The 19,684-nt window shown below is 36.6% G+C and overlaps 2 protein-coding genes across 6 annotated transcripts in view; both read left to right on the top strand.

The window, feature by feature from the left end:
• The window catches only part of LOC134800841 (heparan-alpha-glucosaminide N-acetyltransferase-like), a 130,536-nt gene that overhangs the window by 64,819 nt on the left and 46,033 nt on the right, over positions 1–19,684 (top strand). The gene's annotated exons all lie outside the window — the stretch shown is intronic.
• The window catches only part of LOC134800736 (glutathione synthetase-like), a 42,410-nt gene that overhangs the window by 11,612 nt on the left and 11,114 nt on the right, over positions 1–19,684 (top strand). For 3 of the 5 annotated variants that reach the window (XM_063773268.1, XM_063773264.1, XM_063773265.1), the window contains 9 exons: positions 5,436–5,478; positions 5,927–6,097; positions 6,849–6,916; positions 9,269–9,373; positions 10,357–10,451; positions 11,919–12,030; positions 13,040–13,175; positions 14,158–14,249; positions 15,130–15,884. In XM_063773268.1, the coding sequence (XP_063629338.1) occupies positions 5,436–5,478; positions 5,927–6,097; positions 6,849–6,916; positions 9,269–9,373; positions 10,357–10,451; positions 11,919–12,030; positions 13,040–13,175; positions 14,158–14,249; positions 15,130–15,259 (952 nt within the window). In that variant the 3' untranslated portion in view covers positions 15,260–15,884. Of the gene's footprint in view, positions 1–5,435; positions 5,479–5,926; positions 6,098–6,848; positions 6,917–9,268; positions 9,374–10,356; positions 10,452–11,918; positions 12,031–13,039; positions 13,176–14,157; positions 14,250–15,129; positions 15,885–19,684 lie in introns of those variants that run through there. The other 2 variants (XM_063773266.1, XM_063773267.1) reach the window with 2 other exon arrangements.

Below are 19,684 nucleotides of genomic sequence, written 5' to 3'. Positions count from 1 at the left end.
TGGAACCAAAAATGCCTGCAGTTTACTATATGGCATGTGACAGACGAGATAATATCTCGTCGATAATGGGAATTGGGATTGATAAGTTCTAATCTAACACATTAATGTATCCACGCCTTTATACGTTTAAGCAGCGAATAGTCGACATCTCTCACGTGGCTGTCTCTTTCTCTCTTCAATGCACGCTATCCATTCATTTCACTCTGGAGCTCGCTTGTGTTCATGCCTTTATTTTGGTACCGTTCGCTTGGCTTGGAAGTGTTTTTTTTATTTGTGTATTCTTTTGTAGATTAAGTTATAGTTGTTATGTTTGCGTGCATGTATTTTAGTGCTTTGTTGAGTTGGCAACACTTGAGAGATGTTACCTGCCACGCCCGCACTGTCCGTGACGTGCAATAACATGTACACACATAACGTCTCTTTTAACGGGCAATATACAACCTACTTTGTACGGGAAGCTCTTGTGGCAATGAACTACAATTTTGCCGATTGTACGTTTAATTTTACAGATCAGGCGGTTTGCATGCATCACACATTGTTAAACTTTCCAAGCAAATTTAACGAATTACAAACTGTTTGGTGCAATCGACCCATCTTGGAGAAATGTCCACACTTTAGAATAGATTCAATTTCTATATTTTACTTAATTATACATGTGTGTATGAGATATTAAAAGACTTCGAAGATATTTGGCATGAACGTGATTCCACCCTGACGATTCCTATTCCACTAACTTGACATTCTTGACAATTGCGGTAACACAGTGACAATTCGCCACACTTTTCTGGCTGGCAAATAACGACACCTAACGATATATCGTGTTAGAAATATAGAGCAAATTGTCATTGTTATATGTATGATAATTGTCAAGTTGGTGAAATAAACGTTTAGTAACGCCACGCGTCAAAATTTTAATAGTTACAGACTACAAAATGGACGACATTCAGGTACGACTGAATGTCTTCGAAAATCCTATTAAAAACAAATAATTTAGCCATAAAACTGATTTTATGTCTTACAAATTAGCATTCCCGCAATATACATGTTTTATTATACCTTAAGCAACATCCGATCAACAATAACACCTGAAAAAACTATTGTAAAATTATTATCGCATAATTTACAATGTACATGTTATTGCATGACAATGAATTACCCTATTGTCAGTGACAATTTGTCACTTTTACGTTGTCCAGTCGTTGCCGGGTTGGTTAGGGTACACATCTTTCAATAATCCATTTAACCGACTTCAAAAGTGAAAGATAGATCGTTGCAACCAAGTACATAAACCAAAAGCCAAATCACAGAATCTGTTAACAGAGCGAGTTTGATTTGCATTTAGAGGGATAATTTACCGAAGCGAAGCGAAGGTCTACGTTTTGACTCGGGCATTTTGCTTTCGTATGTCCGGATGTTCTCCTCTACAGGTCGCAATTCTTAACCGATTCTCGTGAAATTTTGTGACCGAATTTTATGACTAAGTAAATAAAATTTTTTTGTCAATCCGGTTTTTGGAAATTTTTAAAAATGGCGGAGTCGTGATACCTGGCGCCTAAACAAATAGTCGTATCGATATCATAAGACTTTTTTCTTTTTGAAACATGTTTACAGAGTTAATAGCAAAAAATGCAGAAAAAAATTATCGCTGGTTTAGGCGGTATTTAGATATTTAATTTTAACTAATTTTAATTTGAGAAGGAGTAGCTAAATTTCGTCAACCCATCTAAGAACTATTTGGCTCAGTTTGTAAACGTTCGCTTTTTCTGTTTGCACAGAGGGTCTGGGTTCGATCCCCAGTAATTGTATGCTGGGATATTATAACTTTTTGTATTTTTTTACACATAAATTTCGTATTGTTTTTCTTTAATTTACTATACACCGTGTTTTTATTGAATTCCGTTAACTTCGGGGTATAGTTAAGTACGTTTATAAGAACTAAATGGCATAGTTAATTTTCAAAAAAAAAAAATATTTTGTTTTCTTTTTTGTTTTTTTTTGTTTAAAAAGTAATTAAATGTAGCATATAGCGTTGTTGTAACACGGGCATTACATTTAACTCAACCAAACAATTGAAATCTGTGACATATCAATGTCATTTCGTACATCAATCGACCGAGATTGTACTTAAGTTTAGTAGCAAATGTATGAACTCATTCTAAACACTAATCAATATGTAAGCCGGCCCTAAGGCAAGTGTACACGCTTGTAGAGGCCTTATAGTAAAAAAATAAATTATGGATTATCTCCGAAATGGACTTAATTAGAACATCGGTGTCTTTGAGAAAGTTACTTGATTTAAGCTCAGGAATGCACCCTTGAAATTAACGGAAATAAAAAAAAACACGGTGTATTTAAAGCTCTTAGCACCATGTTATTTCAAGCTCTGCTCGCGAGGTCTACAGCTCACAGAGCCACTAGTTATTAAGACAAAACTTGATCAGAACATAATTCAGGCTGTAAAATACTGATTAAGTGTTTACTACTGTTTCTTAAAAGAAGCAGCAGGAAATATTATATAATTATTATATTTACTTAAGGGAAGGGAATAACTACAAAACAAAACAACAATTGTATTATGGAACGATGTAAATAAACTTTGATGTGAGTAGGTACCTACCGAATAATTTAATAATTAAAATGCCATGCAGCTCTTCGTTAACATTTAAAAATCGAATTGAAATGAAGAGTTCTTCTCATTTTGAAGTCGGTTAAATATCCCCATTACATGCGCCGACCTAAATATTACGAGTATCATTTCATACAGACTGTTTCAGGTTTCCTTAGCAGTTTTGGATTTCTCTGACGTACCAATCACTTGATGTCACGTATGTATTTGTGTATATATGTATGTATATTGAAAAAAAGTCAGGACTAAAAAAGACAAAGGCGTATTAAAAACACAATTGCTACGAATGCCTATACAACTCAAAACGAAAAGAAGTCCGTAGCAGGAACCATGGGAGTACGTAATCTTCAAGTAACTGTTTTGCCACGCTGATAATTGTCGCTTTACAATGACAGAATATTTTCAGTGTCAAGTGACAATTGTCAAGTTGGTGAAATAGGCGCCATGAAAATTAATTGTCACCTGTCATTGTCACTTTATCGCACATCTGGGTCGTCGACTGAGGATTGCTGTTAAAGTGAAATTAGATTACTCTTCTATCTAGACATGGTGAATAGTCTTTGTCAGATGACAATTCTCAATTTAGTGACAATTCCAAAACAAAGAATTCTCTTCACGGTTTCAGTTTTTAAATGTATAAAAATAAGAAGTCAATTAACAGTTACAACTAGTAGGAACACAACAATAAATTATTACAATTATTTTAAATTAAAAGAAGTAAACATCCAAGACTTTGAAATAGATACTTAAAATATTTAAGATAAAAGATAGGCAATTCGAATACGCATTATGACAGACATTAGACTAAACTGACTTATACATTAAATGCATGCATGGGACGTAGACTAGTCTGCATCTTCGCTTTTAGAATTTCAACCTTGTAGCAAATGAAATAGAGTTTAATTTAGCATTTAGTGTCAGAATAGCATTTATTTTGTAAACATAGGATATTGTCACAGGCATGTTCACATAAATCGAGCAAAAACATAACGGCTTAACTCAAGTAAGATTAATGCAGTTATCAACCTTGGCACTTTAGATTTAAGGTTCATAATTCAGTACATTTTAGTGATCATTATTTTTGTTTTGAAAATGTAGTTAGTAAATTGTATCGTGGTTGCTATGTTTACTTTACTATCCATTGTGAACTGACACAATGATACGTAGAGACCAGTATATAATCAACTATGTACTTATATCTAGAATTTCATTCTACTTTTTGTTGTACATAATTTTTAACACTGTTTCGCACAATGTATATTTTAGAATACTTGGCAATTACTTTCATTTTCTGTTTTGTGATGGAGAAAGAGGCTTTAGGCTATAAATCCCGATAGCTTTGTTCAATAAATAACTACTTTTAATATTATATTTTTAATCACAGTAACTCAGTGTTACACATCGCCCACACTGTTAACTGTATAAGGTCCACCGATGTACAGTTAGGAATGTTGCTATTTGTACTGGATTGTCTCCCGATTTGTATGAAAATACTACCACCGCGTTACCATCCTTTTATATTAATTTTAACAAACTTTTTAAACAAATTCCTATCAAGTATTTGGTTCAGGTACAATTTTTGAATACTAATTTCATACACGAATTCAATATCACGAAAAAGTAGAATGACCCATACAGATTTTTTTCTGAAATAATGCATTTTTTATTGTTACTCGTACCTATTGCCATTTCTGTAAACTGCTGTTATTATAAATACATTGCCTAATTAAATAGGTATTGTGAACATGCTTGGTACAATATCAAATATTAATTTTAGATGTAGATGTTGTTTCTATGTAATTATCTACATTAATTTTATGTAGAATATCTTTAGATTAAACACTGCATAAATTTGATCATTTTATCTCTTGATTTTACTTTCTCTCATTGTGAAGCTATTTGGCTTATCTGTTTGATTCTTATTGTACCTATTTTTCTTTTTTCCTATTGTGTGTTTTTGTCATCTCTATTATTATTTCTTTAATTTTCATTGTAGATGCAGGTTTTTGTTTTGCACGATTTTTTTTTAGTGTTTGTATTTGTCGCATGAATTTCTAACATTAGTATTTACCTACTATTAATACATTATTATTAATTATTACACTTTTCTTTTCATAACAACCGTTAATGACATTCGAAACCTCATCAATTTTTATAAAGTTAGACCAAGAAAAGTCTATAACGATTTTGATAGCATACGCAGTGCAAGTGTTATTTTATACGTAATAATTTCATAGAAGTTTGACGTTTTAATTAACACTTTCACTGCGTGTGCTATCAAAATAGTTGCAGGCTTATCTTGGTCTAACTCTATTTACCTTATTTTCTCAGAAGTCCTATTTCAAGCTGATTTTCCAATGTCATGGTTGTACGTATAGTGAGGCAGCATTGTGTACCTGTACGTACATCTCCGAGTAAGGTCCAAATATTCAAAATAAATCGAATAAAACATTTTCCATAAATGTTTACATTAAAAATTCAATGTAAGGTCAACCGGGGTAATTGCGTCTCTTGTGGTAAATGCTTCTTTTGAAGATATCTTCCAAATGCAACATATTATAACTATTATAGCCGTCTACACTAAAAGTTCAGTGACCACACTTCGAACAGGGATAGGGATAGGCAATAGTTCTAAAATGTTAGATTTAGAAGAAACGTTTCAAAGACGCATTTACCTCAAGTGACGCATTTATCCCGGTTGACCCTATATGACATAATAGTTTGCTCGGAATACGTACCTTCACAAAGTGTCTTTTTAAAAATGCTTTTTCGTAAATTATTTCCTTTTTTAATAATTCTTTACTTACAGCTACATATTGCGGCAGTTGGGATGCGGGGATCTAATAAAGAACGTAAGTCATTATTTATTATTGCTAATTCTACCATTTCTACCGTCCTAACCTAAACCACGTACCTATCTCGAGGGACTCGAGGACAAAATCATTTTTAAATTTGATTATCAGATGAATTTAAGGTACAGACGACGTCAAAGATATGTTTACACTTTTCGCCTTATTACAAAGGATTAAGGTGCAAAAGTGTAAACATATCTTTGACGTCGACTGTACATGTTCGTAGAGTCGGACCAGTATATATTTGCAGCAAGTTTGATAGCACAGAGCTTGGAAGTGTTATTTTAAACGTCCAAGCATAGGTAAATGAATTTCGTGTGCGGTTATATTTTTTTCCTTGACACTGCTTTCAAATATATAATCAGTGACCTGACTTTCCAAGTTTTTTCCTAAGCAGCATATAGACAGCGTCATCTGACGGGCCTCACGCTAAACTTTACCTTCCTAGATGCCAGAAAACAAGGCCCTCTCCGGCCTCTGCTCCGGCATCATAGAGGCCTACGACCTATTCGGGGTGCCCGGTTCAGTGGCCTTGTTTGTGGTCGAAGAAGTTTCCTACAACATCTGCGACCAACGCTTCCATGAGTTCGAAATATCGGAGACACGGCCCGACATTATAGTGAGTTAATAATTTAAGTATCTACCCAGCATTATAGAGGCTTGCGACCTGTTGGTAGAGATGTCATACATCTGCGACCAACGCTTCCATGAGTTCGAGATATCGGAGACACGGCCCGACATTATAGTGAGTTAATAGTAATTCAAGTATCTACCCGGCATTATAGACGCTTGCGACCTGTTGGTCGAGATGTCATACATCTGCGACCAACGCTTCCATGAGTTCGAGATATCGGAGACACGGCCCGACATTATAGTGAGTTAGTAGTAATTTAAGTACTTATCTACCCGGCTTTATAGAGGCTTGCGACCTGTTTGGTCGACACTTGACATGTCATACAACATCTGCGTGCAACTCCATGAGTTCGAGATATCAGATACACGGTAGAATAAATAATTGTTTTATTTTTCTAATTCAAATCTAGGTACTCTGTATCGTTTTACGAATTTCTCTTAGACACATCTAACAAAATCTACGAATATTTTGTGTTAAGTAAATGTCTGGAAATGGGAGGACAAACCAACTGTTCGAAATAGTTCATTATCCAAAGAACATAACCCGATTGTGGTACAGTCACGACTAAAAATACCGATACGAACAAAGTCCCAAAAATATGTATACACGACCTTATTGTCCATACATTAAGGTGTATACAGATTACTGGCATTTTGTCGTCCGTATATATTTTTTCAGACGTGACCGTAGAACGATACTTCAGTAGAAAAATAATGAAGCATTTTGTTGTTTTCAGATATACAGAAAAACATTGAATGAAATATTCGAAGAGGCGTCACTTAACGACAAAAAACAATTAATGCTGTAAGTACTGTTTACGAGTGTGATAATAATTTTCGTTTGTCCCACTGGTGTGAAACCCTCCTCATTTTATATATATAACCCTTCTCAGCTTAGTTTCACCCCTAAATCTTAATTTTTAGGGTTCCGTACCCAAAGGGTAAAAACGGGACCCTATTATTAAGACTCCGCTGTCCGTCTGTCTGTCTGTCACCAGGCTGTATCTCACGAACCGTGATAGCTTAGACAGTTGAAATTTTCACAGATGATGTATTTCTGTAGCCGATATAATAACAAATACTAAAAGCCCGACTCGCAATTGTCCGGTTATACCTTATTATGGGCGCAAGTGAACATAATCGGTCGCGCTCCGATACTAAATTTGTTCAGGAGCGCCTATGTACTATGTGTATGAATGTTGCAACCAGCATCGCTAGAGACCGCTGGTGGTTTACGAGATTTCACCATGTTGCGGTTGGCCCCACAGCGCACACTGGAACCCGCCCATACATTGCAGTGCTCAAAACTCAACTTTGCAATTGTGGGTATTTTGTACTCAAATTGAAATATATGCATAAACAGGGAGATATTGCACCTCACTGCAGAAAAATACCTTCATTATCAGTTGTCATTACATAGTTGCATTATGTCAAAGGTCTAGGATTTTATATGTCACATCTCAGTGGTAATTTGTATTGATTAACAAAATAGTTATTTCAAGTAATTGTAGTTGGTATGAATAACTCAAAATCCGCAATGACTTATCTTGAGCAAGGTATGTAGATTATATTTTACGTATTTTATGTTCTAAAACAATTTTGGGTTTGTGGTATTCCGACAAATAGTAACATATATTGTAATTTAATAAAAATGGTCATATTTCCGATAATGGACAACATCTTTTGATAATTTTTAGGCATGATAGCTAAAAAAGTTGTCGTTATTAAGATTCTTTATTCGAAAGTAAAAGATGTTGTCCAGTTTTCGAAATGGGCCAAATTTTTTGCTCCGACTATTTGATCAGGCGTTTTTACTTTAGCGAAAATATAACTTTTTCTCACTAAAACAATGTTTTAGTGCGTAATATTTTACCTTAAGGTTATTTCTATGCATTTCGACTGTTTCAGATGAAAAAAGTGATACAATTTTACTTAATAATAACTTAATAACTTCCTTAATAATAGATCAACCAAAACCAGGTTTTGGCAATATTAATAACGGTAATGTGGCTCGAAAATTTTTCCAAAACTACGAAATATCAGCCGAAATTACTAAAATAGATGAAGAACTCATACGTCGCTTTTACATAATTTTACAAACAATTTCCAGTGGCTACAAGATCGATACGTGTAAATTCAAAAAATACTGTCTAGAGACAGCAAAGTTATATGTAAAACTGTACCGGTGGTGTCGCATGACACCTACTGTTCATAAAATCCTTATTCAAGGAGTCGCAATAATATCTGAGCACCTGATCCCAATAGGCAATTTAAGTGAAGAGGCCCAGGAAGCGAGGAATAAGGATTTTAAAAACTATCGAGAGAGATTTAGTCGTAAAACTTGTAGATTCGACAACATGACAGATGTTTTTAATAGGCTCTTGGTTTCTTCTGATCCCATCATCACCTGCACACGACCTCTGCCAATTATTAATTCAAAAATATTTCACCCGGAAGCTGTCAACATGTTTATCGGTGAATATGTAACGTCATCATAGGAATATTTTATTTTTTAATATAAATATAATGTAAATAATTATTATTATAAGCACTACTTGACATTACGAATGTAGAATAGTATTTTTTTTGCTTAATTTTACTTATTGTAGTTTTGAGCACAGCAATGTATGGGCGGGTTCCAGTGTGCAGCGGCGGTACCATGGTCGCATTTTTATCGCTTGTCATCATGCCTGTCACGTTCTAACAAGTATGTAAGTGCGAAGATGACGGGCATAGTGACAGGCGTAAAAATGGAACCACGCTGCGCCCGCTGTAGTAATTAGAGAATATTACGCGAAACTCTGCGTAGGGGGCTCCACTACCACATTCCATCACAATCTGGGAGTCTACCGCGAAACAAGAAAATCGAAATTTCGTTATCTAACCTCTATCACTCTAACATATTCGAGCGATAAAGAGGCAGATAACTAAATTTCGATTTTCGCGTTTCCCGGTAAGCCCTTGTTAACACACCGCCTTGATGCATTCATGTCATATTTTATTGTCTGTGATAACTTGGCAAAAAACAGTTTAAGGCACAGTATGTATAAGTTACTCTATCGTTTACTAGCTAGCTTAGTGCTGCACTCTGGCGGCAGAACATTGCAGTAATACCCCCTATTGAGATGGTATCTGCTTATGGACCAATTTGTTTCAGAGACGATAAAGTGGTCGCCGTTGTATACTACAGATCTGGGTATGAGCCGGCGCAGTATCCATCTCAAAGGGAGTGGGATGCGCGACTCAGGGTAGAACAATCCACGTAAGTATTTCTAAACCTGGCGGCTTAGCACGGTCGCGTTTTTATCCCTTGTCACCATGCCTGCCACGTTCTAACGAGTATGTAAGTGCGAAAGGGACGCGCATAGTGATAGTCGATAAAAATGGAACCGTGCTGAGCCCGCTGGACTTAGGTATTTGAAATTCATTATTATCTATCTAATATCTTTAAACGAGCAATTCTTGTTTATTTATATATATATTTCAGGGATCTCGGAAACGGTTCTAACGATTTCGATGATATTTGCTATATGGGGGTTTTCGGGGGCGGAAAATCGATCTAGCTAGGTCTTATCTCTGGGAAAACGCGCATTTTTGAGTTTTTATATGTCTCCCAGATATTAAAATTTATACTTATATATAAATGTATTACTCTTACAGATGTAGCGCATAATCGTATTTTCTCGGAAACGTTCGTATTTGTCATGTTACTTCAGTCAAGCTCAGTAATTTTTGTACCGAGACTGACTGATACAGCAAGACACGTTCGTACGTTTCCGTGAAAATACGATGGAAAATAATTATGCACTACTTTATTATTAGTGTCCGACACAGAAGTTAAGGTTTCGGTTTCGGAAGGTTGTGACATAAAAAAATATGTTTCGGCCGAAGCTTCGGTTTCGCCCGAAAAATGCTGAGCGTTTCGGCAAGATTCTGTTTTCGATAGTCTTACCGAAGTTTTGGTTAGGGCAGATATCGGCATAAATATCATTCGGCAGAAATTAGAGTTAAGTTTCGGTTTTGGAAAATAAACCCTATTTCGGTCGGACACTAATGATTAAACATAATATATATATATTTCTGGCTGCCTAGCCAAGGTGTCAATCGCTATCGCTTCGACAACGAAACGCTTTAAATTGTGTCTCTCTATCACTCTTCCATATTAATGCGACAGTGACAGTTGCGTTTCGATCGCTACGCGGCCTGGTCGGTATTAGTCGACAAGTTAGCTTCTCTTGTCCCCAGAGCAATCAAATGTCCGTCCATACACTACCAGCTGGCTGGTACGAAGAAGGTACAGCAGGCGCTAGCGGCTCCCGGCGCGCTCGAACAATTCTTAGGTAAACACTTTTTATACTCTATGATCAAAGCCCGGATTGACGGGAGAAATTATGTGCTGACGTCTCAATAGTGCGAGGACACATATTTTATAAGTTGAAGTCGATAAAAAAGCACGATGAGTGTACCACCGTTACGATATTCAGAAATATTATAGTTGTACACAAAATTAAAATGAACTGTTTGTGTTTTTTTAATATTTTATATAATTTTTCGTAATATACAATTATATTTTTTTCAAAACTTTCCGATTTTAAACACTTAAGCCTTGGCGATAAAATCCATTTTCACGTCAGCAGCTCGAACAAGGGTACTTTGCTTCTTGAAAACAGTGAGCAAAATGCGATTTTGCTCACTGAGTAAGACAAAATGAGTGAGCAAAATCGCACTTTGCTCACTGAGTGAGACAAAATGTCATTCAAGTGACCTTTATAGTCAAATGTCATTTCAACATGCGGGGTCTAATACAAGTTCGATATACTTGGGTTCTATTATCTCTGTCCCTCTAGGTATGTTCTCACTGCTTAGGGTGAAAAATTTTGTGTACTACACGAGATCAAAGTTATTTACATCTCGTGCGCTTTTGAATCCCTTACTACGCTCAAGATTCTAAATTAGATTCACGAGCGTAGCGACGGGAATCTATTATAGAATCTTTCGCTTGCACGGGACTCAAAATAAGCACTCGAAGAAATATCAAACTTTGATCTCTTGTTGTACAAATAACTATTCTTCGTATGGATGTCGATAGAATAGTCGATATTTAATTAAGCCTAGGAAAAGTGCATTTTTGCTCCCGTCAAACCGGGCTTTGTCTATGAAACATTTCATGGTACATCCGAGTATGTTAGGTTGGTATTCCACCTGTCCAACCTCTTTGTCCAATGTGTATTTGCGTCTCACATTTTGCTTAATGAGAGTGATGGCCAGGTGGAACACAATCCTTATACAGGTACGGGCGAGCGAGGCAGTTTAGTAACAAAAGGCAGGTATAGGTACGGGAAGTAAGTGCACAAATGTATGGAGCAGTATGCACTTTTGTCTCAGGCGATGCCGCTTGGCACGATTGTGTCTTGGATCGTACTGAGCTGATCAAATACCCTAGCCACGAGATTCATTCTTGGCTAACCCCAAAAAAGGGAGGTAAAAGTGGCTCCAACGGTCACGTCACTGTATTTCTACCTATTTAGCTTTAGCACTTAAGTAGCAATGCAATACTATACTGCCCTCCTAAGCCGAAAAGCGCTATCTCAAAAACTAATGATTTTGTAAATGGAATTCTCAGTTATAGAAACTAAAGTATAAATTAGCAATGCATTTTCTTTTGAGATAGCGCCACTCGGCTTAGCAGGGCAGTATAGGGATCAGAGATGAGGAATTTATTTATGTATGAATACGTACTTGTACCTAATCATACAAAAAAATGATTTTTTGCACAAAACATGTAAATTAAATGTATTTTTTTGTAGGCGCTGGCGCTATATCGGGCCGAGTGCGCGATATATTCACCGGGCTGTACTCGTTGGACTTCGACGACAGCGGCGAGCGAGCGGTCGAGATGGCCCTGGCAGACGCTGAACGGTTTGTTAACAATCATATCCATCCATTATTCCATCTTCCATCATTTAATTGTCAAAACCAATGATCTGAGACAATCTAAGGACAGTGATGACCAGACATCGTAAATGTTATAGCATTTTTGGTGCAGCGGAGTGGTGTTAACGGAATTGGTTTATCTATACCAACTGAAATGGTAAATTAAGGTTAATATTAACGCTAATGAATCATTAGGGTTGAAATTGTTTATACCAATTCCGTTAACACCACTCCGCTGCACCGAAAATGCTATAATTTTTACGATGTCGTGATGATAGATGTCATACTTATACTACAACATTCAATCCGTTTCTTTGCAGTTACTTTTTACAGGCGTTAGGATTTATTAAATTAGTCAATAACCAATGATATTATATAACTGTAGATAGGCTATACTCATATTACTCATACATAAGGAGCAAAAAAAAAAGCTTTCATATTTATTTCTATACCCATTAAGAAATTTGTTTTTTTTTTTTATTATTATTTTCGCATGCCATTCATCTTTGTCATACTCGATGTTAATTATAAGCTTGCCTCTTTTTCTTTCGATGAGCGGGAGCTCGGTAGCACGTGCTCATTTCTCGCTTGCCCAGGCGCGACTAAAGACAACTTGTCCAATTTGTACACGGAAAGCGCTTCAATTTTAGAACGTCTATAGCCTATCTTGAGTTACAATATCATTGTCAATAACCCTATAATGGCTGTCTATATTTAATATTATCTTCGGTTACCGCGATAGTTACTCATGAAATAAAACTATTGAAACGGATTATATCGCGTATATTGAATTCATACTACATCCCGACGTTTCGAAGCCTGTACAGCGCTTTATTTTGTAAGTGGGTAGTTTTTGCACATTGTAGTTTTTCCTCAGTCACCCGTTGACCACGAACGCTGTAAAGGGTTCGAAACGTCGGGATGTAGTATGAATTCAATATACGCGATATAATCCCGTTTCAATAGTTTTATTTCGGTCTATATTTGTGCACAGGTTCGTGCTAAAACCTCAGCGAGAGGGCGGCGGTAACAACTTATATGGAGCGGACATCCGCGAAGCGTTGCTACGGATGAGACACAGTCGCGAGCGAGCCGCATACATCCTCATGGAAAGGATATTACCTCCGCTGGTTAGTTTACACATTTTACAGGTTGCATCATATTTATGCCCTTTTACCATTGTAAAACAAACCATACCATTTCCCATTCCATTTACCGTTTCTTTTTCAAAACTATAAAAAAATATGGTATCATATCAATTTGGCCACCAAAGTCGACATCTGACGCGCGCGGCTACAGCTCAGTATAAACCTTCGTGCATTCAGACAATGTTCACAATGACGCGGCGCACACGATAGGCGTGGCGTTCAAAGGGCTATCACAAAAATTCCTGTCACTTCCTCACGTCTCACGTGTGTATATTAGCTACGTCCTGGGCCATGTTGCATAATAAACTACAACTAATATTACAAGCGGAACTCCTTTTTTAATTAGTGAAATTAGAAAAGGAGTTCCGGTTGTAATATTAGTTGTAGTTTATTATGCAACATGGCCCTGGTATTTTATAGGCGTCAAATAGTTAATGTATTTTGGCTATTTTGGCAGGGCTGTAAAACTGAATTGTAATGTTGTCACTAGTTCCTAAGAGCGTTTTCACATTGTCCGATCCGATATCGGATGTCGGAAGGAAGTAAACTGTAAGTCAAAAGTGTTTCTCTGTATTTATTTATGCATTTAATAAATCATTATTATTAAAAAATTATAAATAATGCAAAAGGACGGACTTGATACCAATGACGCTCTCCTGCAGCTGTTGTCATAGGTGCCTTACGATATCCGATATCGGAAAGGCGCTTCCGATAAATTCAGCCATGTCGGAGCCCCCCGTCAGCTGTCGGACCGAGAATATTTGTTTGTGTGCTGCCTATGTGTAGGCAATTATGCCTACACATACGCACACAAACATTAGCTTGTTGTAGTGTGCGTGACCGCTGGCGCCCGGGCGCGCCCCCGCGGCCTGACTACGCGGGTGTAGGATCCTACATCCGATATCGGATCGGACAATGTGAAAACGCTCTAACTCTAGAACTGTAAAACGGCGTGTTATTGCAGGTATCCGGTTACGTGGTCCGGCCGGGCGGCCAGGTGCCGCCGCCGCTCACTGACCTGGTGTCCGAATTGGGGATTTTCGGCGTCATCATCGGGTAACTATATACTAGACATACCGTCACGAACGGGTCGCTGGTTGCAAAATAAGAAAACGGATTAATTAAAAAAAAAACAATATTCCACCAGATATTAGCCTTCATTATAACCTCGATCAATTTGATTTTATACTTGTTTAGAACTTTTTTTTAACTTTAGTATTTTTTAAAATAAATAATTGGTTAAGAGCAACGCACGGATTGCGGTGGTTGCGAGTATGGAAATTTCCTCTACAAATAAATTCTTTCACACCGTACACGAAATAAAGCACCAGATAATTATTAGAAAAAAACATAAAAAGCAGTTAAAGTTTTTGCCAAAAATTTCATTTTTGGTACTAGCTTTTATCGCTGACTGTACTTTTCTTACGACAGACAACTAATACTCATCGAGAGAATTCTAAAAACCCCTAACACAATTAGGTTGCGTTATTTCATCACAGAGTTCCTATGGCCACCTCCTGTCTCCATCATCAGATCAGCTCGATGGTACCATAATATTGCATTGTCATCCGATTTAGACATGCATGCAAAATTTCAGCTCAATCAGAAACCGGAACGTGAATCAAATTTAACTTGCAAGATTTGATTACAGACAACGGGACAGGTGAAAGTAAATAAAAGCTTGTAATAAATCGGATTGAAATATAAAAATAAATAAAGTAGATGAGTTGACCGTGACGTCACTATACTCGTTTTCATATACATAAATTCCATATAAGCATATCGTTTTGACAGTTCTAAAAAAGAAGCTGTTTTGACCCACACACAAGTTAAAATGTTTTCATTAATACAATTTAATTTGTGTCCTCTAGTCTTTTTATGTATTTTTATCAATTTTTTTTTGTCAATTTTACTTTTACTTTAACATTTTTTCCAGATCAAAGGACAAAATCTACAGCAACCGGCAAGTGGGCCACATGCTGCGCACGAAGCTCGCGGACGCGAACGAGGGCGGAGTCGCCGCCGGCCTCGGGGCTCTCGACTCGCCGTACCTACTCGACTTGTAACTTAGCTACTCGACTTGTAACTTAGCTACTCGACTTGTAACTTAGCTACTCGACTTGTAACTTAGCTACTCGACTTGTAACTTAGCTACTCGACTTGTAACTTAGCTAGACTTGTTTGTCGAGACATTTCTTACCCTACACTCTGTATCTTTAGGTCACAGACAAGACATTCTCCAGACTGAGTATAGTAGCGCTACCCCCTCTGCCACAAATATACGGTAGTTTTACTCCATTTTCGAGTCAATGTGTCTTTGTGTGACCCTGTGTCTTTGAACGGACCAATCACGGCACGGGACTCGCTCACCTCGTCCCCCGCACCCCTGTATTTTTGGCAGCATCGGTTTTATGAAATAATTGCTCTAAGTTCCGTCTAGAGGATTCCTAGTCTATGCTTTAGGTACTTAAATAAAACTAAACAAGTAATTTGTACATTTACGGGTAGTTATAACATTTATTGATTAACCAACCAAATACAAAACCACCTGGATCTGTCACTGAACGACCTAACTTTAACCTACATTATTTGATCATGTAATGTTTTCATCTACCCTCAACTGGCTTAAGGAGCCATTTGAGGGTAGATTTTGTTTATTTTTTTTTAAATATCTAAAGATACAGAGTATAGGTAATTGAGTTAGGCAAGATAAGTCTGCAACGATTTTGATAGCCCACGCAGTGCAAGTGTTATTTTAACCGTCAAACCTCTATGAAATTATGACGCATAAATAACACTTGCACTGCGTGTGCTATCAAAATCGTTGAGGACTTTTCTTGGTCTAACTATACTGTTGTCAGGTGACTACCACAATTCACTATACTCTAAACTAAATCATAATTAGATTCCAAAAAAAGTAAGACAATGTTGCCACTTTTTACTAGCGCGTCTTGTATTTATGTAAAAATAAGTAAATAAAAGTACTTTTTTTAAATCGTAGGAGTAAAATTACCAATAAATAAATTATCTTAGCGTATTTATTTATAAAAAGGAATTTACTATTTTACAAACAAATTATTGCAGTGGCAACATTGACTTACTTTTTTTGGAATCTAATTATGATTTAGAGTTTAATAGAGTAGAGTAATAACTAAATAAAAATCAACCTTATTTTGATACTTGTACGGTTCACGATGGCTCTGAACTTGTAAGTTTTGCTTGTCATCTGGCGACTTATAACCGAATTAAGAAAGAAGTGACCATCAATAACCCCACGCTAAATTATATGTTTGAAATAAATTTACTTATTCAAAACTTATTGTAGGTACTTTTTAAAATGTGTGTAGATCATTTTGAACGATTTGTTCGCGTGAATACTTCTGCTGCACAGTGAAAACATAATTAACCCTTTGAACGCTTTACGTCATAAACAAAAACGTCACTCACACGCCAACGTCACGGGCGCAAGCAACCTAATATAAACCTTACTTGAAAGTGTGAAGTTTACTGTGACAGCGTACGCCATAACACCTATGTGTTCATGGCGCTGTGGGCACGACTAGTTGTGACGCTTTTAGGTGTTTTTGGCGTTCAAAATCTTAAGAATAAATGAGTCATATAGAAGCAAAGTTGCGATATGCTGTTGATGATGTGCATTGCATAATATACATAGATGATCGCCGTTAGACGTTTATATATTTTATCAAATCTAAGTATTGAAACTAGTATTTATTAACTATTTTGCAGGCCTTTATATATAACCTAATGTATATACACTCGATGGCAAACTAAAACGGGTCACATCGTGTGGTAACTTGTTGGTAAGTATGTGTATGTATATTATATAAATATTATGTATATTATATAAATAAGTAGTTTGCTAAACTCAAAGATAAAATCGTGCACATACCAGTTTTGCCAGGACTTTGGGAAGGGAATAAACATATGTCATTGTGGCGAATACCGTCTATAAGGGAAGACCGGCTACAAGCTCTTTCGTCGCTTTAAACTTTTGCGTTTGAACACATACTCCACTTACAAAAGGTCGGTAGAGCAGGAGAGAAGCTCTTCTTTTCTGACTGTGTATGAGCGATGTTCGTATACAAATAAGAGCGTTCTTGGCGGTCTTCCCTGCAATAAATTTTATATGCCGATCTTTTCCACTTTGACCTATTTCCCTACAATTTATCGATGTCAAAATACTTCTTTCAGATTCCGCATTTTTTAAAGTATTTCTTTGACTTGAGCATGCTATTATATTTTTAATCTTTACTAGAATTACATTCCAAAGAATTTTTTTATTACTATTTTCATTAAATAATTGGGTTTGTACAGTAAACTTAGTGTAAATAACTAAATGAACAAATCAAAAAACTTTTACTGGTCCTTTTGTTTCTTCAAAAATAATAAATAATTTATTGAAATTCTTGAAACTTGAGTTAAGTATATGAAGTATATTGAAACATACAGAAGTATTTTGATTTGTTCTTTGATTGGTGCTGTATAGGCTATGATATAAAATATAAACGTATGTAATAAAATATGTTTTTTACGATTTTGACTACCGAATAAACACAATAAATTAAATGGATATATTTTATTCTGCATCTTTTTCGTACATATTTTTTATGAACAATCCGTACAAACAGTCCGTAGTGACAATAGCTGCGGCCGTTTATTACAACTTCTACTACGGTATTGTTAAGCCGGGTATTCATTAGGCAACTTTTGTTAATAAACACTGTTTAATGACTGTTTATAAATAGTGTTGCACGATGTTTCATCACCTCTGTAAACATGTATAAACAAGGATGATGAAATATTGTTGCATAAACATGTTGCTGTGTTCCCCACTCTAGGTGGAGAACAAGACGAAACATTCAGTTTATAAACGTTTATAAACAGATGTCATCGAGTGTGGACGTGTGTGACGCAAGTTTAGAAACATGGAAATAGTACTACCTCCTCGGGCGACATCCTAGCAACAACTAAACTAGTGTGGACTGCTAAGTTTCAGAAACAGTGTTTATGGTAAACTTGTTGCAAAACATGGTGATCAAATTCAACAGTTTATTAACAAATGTTGCCTAATGAATACCCGGCTTTAGAGCCTTGTAGGATTAGATGGGGTAAGATAAACTATGGGATAAGAGAAACACTTGGAGGGAGAATAAACAGTTACTTAAAGATTTTAAAATCTAAATTAAATGATAATAGTACAAATAAAAGTAATGCATTAATAAAATTTACTTCAAATACCTACTTACGTAAAAGGACATTCCCCATACAGTTTCTCTTACCTTGAGCAAAATAAACTGTTTCTCTTGCCCCACCTCACCTTAATAATTTCATTATGATATTTATGAAAACAAAGTACAGAGATATAAGAAAGTGCTAGTAAGCCATGTCAATGAACGCAAACCCCGTCGATACGCATATCGAGTTACTGTGGGCTATTTAACATACGTGCCGAGGGCGTCGCCACTAGCAAACCATAGTAGCTCGGTCTTCGGAATGTTGTTATCGTGTTTTGTTTTTATTTTTGACCCATCCACTTAACAGCGTACTTAGGAAAACAAAACAATTGTTAGGTTAGCGCAAAACACGGCAGTAAAAAGTCGTTATAGAACTTCTTAACATTAATCCAGTGAAATTGTAGAATTTTGTATCGTGGCTCTTCTGCGTCAAATCCGGTAGTTCGCGACATGGTGGAGGTGCTGGGATTCAAACCAAAGTGAGTAAGGCACTTGTTGGCACCAAGAGCGAGTAAGCGATAACTATCGGCGATTTTCTCGTCCAAGAAACGAACAAATATTAGGATCCTGTGTTAATAAAAGAGACACATATATTAATAGTTCATCGCTGGCTGTTCACACTGCCGGCGAGAACACACGCTCTCTTAGTTATTGCCGCGATAAGATAAAACTAGCTCAGCGGTACTCGCTCGGCGATGCTCGGTTCGTAGTTAGAACTCAAGCTGCGAGACCAATCAGTCCGCGTGTTCGGCTACGCTGCACGAACACTCGCCTATAGCCGAGCGACAAAACTATTGGAGCTAACACTCGCTTCTCGCCGCTCGCCCACTCGTTTCTAGTTTATCGTTCTACTCGCTTATCGCTCATCGTCAGCGGTGGGACAAGTGCCTGAAACGAAGAGAAGTATGAAATTTTAAAGTGTGTTTTTATTCGTGAAATATAGTTTGAGCTAAAATAACAAAACACGTATCCCATTTATTTTTCATGTTGTCCAACATATAATCAAACCAGTAATTAACTAGCAATTTGCTTGAACAAAACTCTCTATGTCACTGAATGCGCTAGGAAAAAGCTGCCTATCACTCCTACAGAAATAATAATAATAATAAAAACTGAATGGTGAATGGTCTAATAGCGAAGAGTCTCGACCAACACCTTGAGAGACTCTCGCTAGGTGGTTGGATCAAGGGTCAGATGCAGAAGGCGGTGATCTTGGACACGGCGCGGATAGTCCGC

The sequence above is a fragment of the Cydia splendana genome, chromosome 20 (assembly GCF_910591565.1).
Source record: "Cydia splendana chromosome 20, ilCydSple1.2, whole genome shotgun sequence".
Taxonomy (NCBI): domain Eukaryota; kingdom Metazoa; phylum Arthropoda; class Insecta; order Lepidoptera; family Tortricidae; genus Cydia; species Cydia splendana.
This window is presented reverse-complemented; position numbering and strand designations above follow the sequence as displayed.